At 35.1% G+C, this 8,071-nt stretch overlaps 1 protein-coding gene across 2 annotated transcripts in view; it reads right to left on the reverse strand.

The window, feature by feature from the left end:
* ALS2 (alsin Rho guanine nucleotide exchange factor ALS2) overlaps positions 1 to 7,454 on the reverse strand; it is a gene marked incomplete at both ends in the record, with an annotated part of 57,194 nt that extends 49,740 nt beyond the window's left edge. For both annotated transcript variants that reach the window (XM_084245027.1, XM_084245026.1), the window contains 4 exons: positions 213 to 570; positions 3,620 to 4,563; positions 6,084 to 6,238; positions 7,435 to 7,454. In XM_084245027.1, the coding sequence (XP_084101153.1) occupies positions 213 to 570; positions 3,620 to 4,563; positions 6,084 to 6,238; positions 7,435 to 7,454 (1,477 nt within the window). The remainder of the gene's footprint in view (positions 1 to 212; positions 571 to 3,619; positions 4,564 to 6,083; positions 6,239 to 7,434) is intronic.
* Between the last annotated feature and the right edge of the window lie 617 nt (positions 7,455 to 8,071).

Raw genomic sequence — 8,071 nt, forward strand, 5'->3', positions numbered from 1 at the left:
GGTTAATAAACAGAAGCAGATCTCATGAAAACATTAGGCTCTAAAGTTACTTCTACAGCAGAGAAATAATGCAATTTTTAAATGACCGAAATTAAAGTTGACATCAAAATGTCAGCTTTAGCAATTAGGAAAGCTAACTTATAATAAATTGTGTGTCAGGAGCATCTTGGAGTCACCAAAAGTCAATTCACAAAATGTGGGTATCAGCTTACCTTGTGACAATAATCCAGGGAGGGAGAGTCTTCGGCTGCCTCCCTCTGATTCTTCTTCTCTGATATCCACAAGACTTGAACTTTTCTTTCCTTGCATTGATTCCTGTTTAACCTGTTCTTCTCTGCTATCTTTCAGACCTTCTGGGCCTATACAACTACCGCCTGCCTGAACTCCAGGTTCACAGGGGGCTGTGCTATAAAAGTTCATGACTTTCTTAAGAGACAAGGCTCCAGCTTCATATGTGGCAGCCACTCTCACACCAACAGCAGATGCACATGAGACCACTAGGCTGTTTAGGGCTGAGGTGCTTGTGGTTGGTGGGCTATGAAGACTAGGAACTGCTGCTTCTACAAGAGGCTAAAATATACACACATAAAAAAAGTATATAAAAATGTAATCTCATTATACAAGTAATCAATAAAACAGAGTTTTATTATAATATAAACAATATAATCAATATAAACAGAGTTTAATACCTATTACTATTTGGAAATAGAACCTAAAACAACAGTAAAAGATCTCTATCTCCAATTTAAAGATTGGATCCCCTTTGGCTCATGGATTTAATGCTTTATATGGAAATGAAAATGCAAAATACAGCTCCCTCTCAAAAGTACTTCCTTTTGTTTAAGTATTATGCTTTCCCATCATATTTTAAAATAAGCTTCAGCTGCCTTTATAAAATTCAGCACAGAAGAGAGGGAAGAAAGGTATAGAAACTGTTGCCTTTGATATGAAAAGCACTGTGACAGCCCTGGGTAGAAGATTGAGAAGATGCAAACTTTATTACTGATCACTTGTAGGAGAATTTTCACAGATTGCTAAGAAATATCAGGAAAAAAAATTATTAAAGAAAATGCTTTTCCCAAAATGTTTTATAAGAGGAACTACAGGTAGAGAATTTACAGGCCAAAAACCAAGTTAACCCTCTGACCTATCAGTCCCTAAATTATATTCTTAAATTCAAGTTTCTACTATCTCCTGAATGAGCTCTTTTTCATGACCCAGGGGGGCAAGGTAAACTGAAGGATCACCTTTGCGCTTACCACCAAGGAGCATAAGCATGGTGAGTTAATAATTAAACATTTGGAACCAATATTATTAGTGTGTTCATAGCTGTACTTGAAAAGTCAAACTAAAGTTTTCTAATATCTTATGGGGAAATCAGTTAAAATTTACTCTGAGCTGTCAAGCACCACTGTCTACTAAAAATAAAAGTCATTATAAAACCTACTAAACACACAAAAAAGCTCTTGGCTTAACAGCATAGGTCCCAATGGAAAATTTGCTTTCTATTCTAACCACAAGTCCCAAAGGGTATATATACATTCCTTAATTTGTCTCACATTAAAAAGCAAAATCAACAAAAACTAACACCGACTTCTCATTTTCTTAAAGGAAATAATTCCTGTTACCTAGCATAGTGAAGGACATGTGGTAGATACTCAGTACATTTTGTTGACTAAATACCAAATTGAGAAAAGCTATTTCTATGCAAGAAAATCTTTAAAATATTTAATAAAATAATATATAAAACAAAAGAATAATATAAAATCTATTATTTCCGTAATAATACAGTTCCCATGATGTGTACAGAACAAGTTATATCACTATTTCCACCCTTTGTATTCAAAGGCTTATTAATAGAAGCAGCAAGATATTTAGGGGTGACTGTTTTAGATGGTTCTTACCATTACGTGGAAGAAAATCAGCAAAATTCTACCTTATATAAGCTTTAAACTATTGTTCTAATTGGTTCCTCGATTTATATTTAACAACACTGAATAAACCAAACAAAAAAATAAACAGGAATTTTGATAAAAGACATAATTTTAGGAGTCTGGGTCAACCTATAATAAAATTTAATAGTGAGAGGCGCGCAGACCTCTCCTGCCGCCCGCTGCCTCCCTCAGCAGTGTACTTAATCGGTCTGCCTATTCAGTTCCCCGCTCTGGCTCTGGTGAATTCTCTCACCCTCCCGCGCTTCTGACTGTACCCAGTGCTTGTATAAATAAATTAAAAAAAAATTAATAGTGAGATATAAGCCTCACTGCCACATATTTGATTTATTTCACAAAAGTGAGGTACTCTTTAACTTATATCTGGCCAGAAGAGAAAAAAACTTTTCCTAAACTATATATTTAATGAATTAGTTTTTTGATTGAAACGCTATTTACAAAAGTTAGATTAAACTTAGTATAAACCCACACTGCCAAAATTAATACAGGTTAGCTGGCAAAAACTTTCCACGTTTAACATAGTAAATCCAAGGAAAATGCAATTTCAATGATGATAATCAAAGTGTATACAATAAACTTTTAACTTCATATTTAATAAATTGGAAAAATGACTTTCAAAGAGTCAAACTTTCTTATAACCATGTACAAGAATTAAGAATTTTCTACATATGTTTCTGTTTAAATCTGATTTTTGTTTTGTTTAGATTTTTATAACACCTTTCTCCAAACAGTTTATTCTTAATTTAAAAAATAAAAATACTCAAAAGCTTCTGTGAGCACAATGTGAAATAAAAACTTTTTAAAACACCTCTAAGTCATGTTTTCATTCTGACAGAATAAACAACAGGTATAACAAATCAAGAGGCTATATCAAGAGGTTTCAAAAGCTAGAAAAACCCACAGGAAAGTTCTGTTACAATCATATGTTCTTGTTTTGTTTCATTTTATCTTAGACTTTTGATGAAAGCAAAATTACAAGGTTTACACTAAGAATAAAAAATTTATTATCCCTTAAAAAAAATTTTAAGCACAGAGAGTCAAACTTTAATATATGCTACAGGTAAATAGCTTTTTTCCATTGGTAAGTGTTCAAATGAGAATGGTTTAAATAAGGTGAAGAAAATATCAATCCTCTCCCCAATCCAATAAAGCCCAGTAAGGCCCACAGGTATAGCAGAAAGAAATCAGGTAATATGTAATGCTGTATATTTTTTACAGTTTGCCCCACAATAGGGACTTGCCACATAGCAACCTCCTCTGATAAAGAAAGAAAGGACTTTTCTCTACAAAATCTGAAGAACAGCACAAAACAGGCCAGAGGGATCTTTGCAAATATATAGTTAAACAGATTAAACTACTCGTAAGGAGAGGGTTTGCCATCAAAATTCAGTACCTTAGCCATGGAAGGAAATACGAAGAAAAAATGGGATTTTGTTACTTAATATACTAGCTCAATAGGCCCTCTTTCAACATCATAAAGAGCCAGAATTTCAACATAATTTTGAATTTATCCAGATTTTTCTTTATCTAAGCTTACATGAGACAGATTTATAGAGAAACTCCAAAAATTAAAAACACTACCAAATCTTACACAATTTAAGTTCCTAAAGAAAATTCAGATGGTTCAACTCCAGAAATACCTTTATATAATAAAATTTAGCAGGTACCTGAGATGACACTGGTTTTTCACTTTTCTCTGAGTTCTCTCTTACTGAATGATCTGACAGTTTCCGCATGTACTCGTTTACAGCCTGAGTGTCAGGGTTTGATGGTGTATTTCTGGCAGAAGAAACTTCAGTAGTTCCCATGACGTCTTGTTGGGAGGAAACAGCATCACCACCACTTGTGGCCTGAACATTTTCAACATTCAGTTCTGTAGCAACAGGTACATGTTTTTCTACAGGAGGAGTATTCTCAAATACTTCTCCCTGACTCTCAAGGGTTTCAGTGAAGGGGCTGATGGCAGTGCTGGCCTGGTTTTCTTCCTGGGATTCTGACAGTGTTACACCTAATGGGCAACAATGACTGTCTGATATAATCACATGGTCTTCTTTGTCAGTCATAGTAATTAAGAGCTGGCTGCACTGGTTGCATCTTTCTGGGACTGGCTTCAGATCCTGGGAAGGGAGGCACTGCACAAGTGCTAAGCTGTGAAACGCACCACAGGCAACTTGTAGCACTACTCGACCAGCAAGATGTTCCACCTTTTGTGGTTTTGTCACTGGGAAAGTAGTGGTAATCAGGCCCAACTGACAACCGGTACCCCATGCCCAAATCTCTCTGCTTATTGACAATGCCAGAGTGTGCTCCTCGCCACATGCTAATTGCAAAATTCTGACTGCTAACAAAGGACTGGTCTCAGAATCAGAAATGCTGACAGGATTTGGTTCTGGAACATACTGTTGGTTAGCCACTGCACATTGGCCTGCAGAGTTGTCACCCCACATGTATACTATGCCGCTTTCTGTCACCGCTCCATTGTGGAAACTCCCTGAGGCCACCGTAACAACATGTTGCCCAACCAGGGCGTTTTCTAGAATGGGGCTACTCGGACAAATATCTGCTGGTTCACTTCTCCAGGGAAGAGTTCCAAAACTGTAGACCTCACCATCTGAATGTTTAAAAAAAAGGGAGGAGGGTGGGAGTTAGAACTTTTATTAGCAAACTTCTAGTTTCCTCTACATTTAACAAAATAGGATTTTTTTTAATTTTCAAGAGCCAATTTAGAGATTTGGTTCAAGCATATTTCATATTTATCCACCTTCTAATAACCTCTTTTAACATTGTAAAATATAGTAAAAATTTCTGCAAGTTTCAGGAGTCCATTCTCAAATAAAGGATATTACAGCTTTCCTTAAGCCTCAATTTAGAAATTCTAGCACTGATCCACTACTAATGGCTGCCATCATAGACTATTACAGAAGTAGATTCCAAGTACTTAAAGACAAAATAATGATAATGATCTAGCTTTGTTTTCTAGAATCTGTCTTCCCATAGTTCCTATAAGGAAGCATTATTTAATGGTATATCTTAAATTTAAAACCTTAATACTTGCTTACAGAGCAGAAATTTATAACAGTAACATTGATGGCAGTCCTGGCCCAAGTCAAATTTGCCATGATTTAGTTAGTAAATTGTCATTAAAATTAAAGGCAACTTTCTATATAAATGATGGCCTATATTTCTATATGTTATAGATTTAGACCTTTATTATATGTTCTCATGAGCTTCTATTTATGCCTGGAGAAACCGCACTGAGAAACAGCACTGCTGAGTGGCTTATAAAGCTGGCTTTGAGATCAGACTCTAGGTTCCAAACTTGACTCTGATACTCTAAAAGCCATGTGTACTTGGGAAAATTATTTAACCTCTCTGATCTTCAGTTTTTACCCATTAAGTGTAAATAGTAGTGTTCAATGCCTGGCACACAAAACTGTTTAATAAGCACTAGTGATTATTAGCATAATTATTGTGATACATTTAATGAGCAAATGGTCATAGCAAAAGAATCTTTAACCAAGTTTTCAGAAAATTAACTTTTCCTGTACTTATTACAATAAAATTATTGCTATAAAATTTTATTTAATTAGTACTATAAAATTTAAAACTATAGGGCCTCCCTGGTGGCGCAGTGGTTGAGCGCTGTGTTGCGAAGCTGCCCACAGCCTCTACAGCGCCAATTCGATCCCCGGCAGCCTGGCGAGGGTCCCACATGGCTCGCAGACTCTCCTGCCACCCACTGCTCCCCTCAGCAGTGTACTTCGGTCCTTCTGCCTATTCTGCTCCCTGCTCTGGCTCTGGTGAATTCTCTCACCCTCCTGAGCATCTGACTGTACCCTGCGCTTGTATAAATAAATAAATAAATCTTAAAAACAAACAAACAAACAAACACCAATTTAAAAAAAAAATTAAAACTATAATTTTTCCTTTTCTTCTAGTTACGGTTTATCTTAAATTTAAGAATCTGTTTCCTGATAAAGGAAGTAAGAACATTTTTTGAAAACAAGGAGCATAAGCTCCAACAAAGTTCACAAAGAACCCCTGGTATCCAGTAACTCTCCTTACTTTCTCTTTCAGCCTCAGATGTTTGTTAGTGTTTATTGGTGTCTGTTAAGCAGTTCTTTTCAATACCTTCAGTCAGAAGAACACCATGCTTCACTCCAAGGGCTGCTTGAAGAACAGTCTTTCCTCCCCAGCCTGGCAATCTCTCTGGTGTTACAGAACAGGATCCTGCCTGCCAGACATGGACCAGGCCTCTTTCTTTGGACCCTTCTGCCTCTGTGGAGCTACAAACACAAAGAAAAACAGCTTAATGGCTCCTGCAGCTCAGAACTGTATCTGATCTTAATAGCTCTGTGAGATCTGTTCCTCTTACTAGAGCTTGAGTGACTAGCTCAGATAGATTAACTAGCACCTACTTTATGCTCTGCTTGTAACACAGAAATGGAAATGAAACAACTATTTATATAAAAGGCCTCAAGAAAATCTAAATTAACAAATTACTTATCTCTAAGAAGCAAACAAAATCTGGGCTTTTTTTGAGTTTTATGATTTACTAGCATAAAATGTCAAGATTCTAACTTCTTAATACAGTAACTCCTTATTTACAAATTAAAGCTATGATATCCATGTTTTCAATGGTTATCTTATTTTTAAATTTTAGTTTTTAATTTGGCAAAAAAAAGCAGACGGTGAGACAGACTAGGGATCCATATTTCATTTTACATTAAGTTTATGCTCTATAATCACTATTTAAATTTACGAATCAAATTTGTAACAATTACCAACAAAATCCTTCATACTTTATTCACATTCTAGCCAAAGAACTCTATCTGGTGACTTTGGTTTAAAAAAAAAAACAAAAAAAAACACAAAACATATGGCTTCATTAAGATAAGCCGGATTTCCTTTTTTCACAAAGATCTTCTATGTATTGCCATTGATAGTTTCTTACTTCATATTCATAGAACACAACACATTTCATAGAACATGGATGCCAACATTTTAATAAGGCAAGGAAATACTTTTTATTTTCTTTATAATTTCCAGGAATTTCTCAACTCTTGTTAAATAATCTTCTAAATTGTAATTAGGTATAACCATAATTTGATGACAGGGAAATTGCAAATTTTAATTCTCCCTTTTAAATGCCTTCTATGACTAGTTTTCTAAGGATAGACGATGATTACAATTAATAAGACTACTTCTGAAAACCTGAATTTATTTGTGCAAAAAGTGGCTTCAAAGCTTCAAATGATTAAACTAAGACATCCAGTGCCTTTATAAGCATAAAAAAGGATCTGGCAACAAAGCATTTCACTAATCAGCTTTATTTTAACCCTCTCTCTTTACCAGTCAACACAAAAGTCACAATTCCTACATTATAAACATCAGCAAGAAAATTAAACTGAAGAGAAACTACACAAATGTGGAATTGTTGTGTTTTCCTGGAAGAACAGGGAAGAAGGAAGAATGGTTTTACCTTCTCTTCTTTGAGTCCATCAGTCAATGGGAGCACCCCATCACCAAATCATTCCTTCCTTACATATGACGCAGAAAGTCCTAAATAGTAAAACACAGGTAAGCATAAAGAGCAATGAAAGAATACTTTAGTAGTTTACCCTTTACATTTAAAAAAGAAAGGCAATCTCTAACAAGTGCACATTCACTGGGCAAGAAATATGCAGTGAATTTAAACTATTTCAGACCCTGCCTGCCAAAGTGGGATTTCTAGGCTGAGTCTGCCCACTGAGTTTATAGAAATGCCTGTTGACCATCAGTTGTAATGCCAAAGAAGGAAAGACTACCTTGGATTAATCTGTACTTTGTCAGGCAAAAGATTTTTTATTTTATTATAAAGAAGTGCAATTTGTAAACTTAATGTGTTGTGTGTTCATCACATAGGCATTCTGGTTACTTTTAAAATGTTTCTGGAATACAAGAATATATAATTACCAAGTAAATGAAAAATTGTAAAATTCTTCAGGAATGTACCAGATTCCAGTAGTTTTAATTTATATTTTTCAGTAATACACACACAAAAAAATCATTAAAATGGGAAGTTTTCCATTTATAAAAACTAAGTACCATTTCCCCCAAATTGACCTTAAATCAAAACC

Source organism: Talpa europaea (genome assembly GCF_964194135.1).
Source record: "Talpa europaea genome assembly, chromosome: 1".
Taxonomy (NCBI): domain Eukaryota; kingdom Metazoa; phylum Chordata; class Mammalia; order Eulipotyphla; family Talpidae; genus Talpa; species Talpa europaea.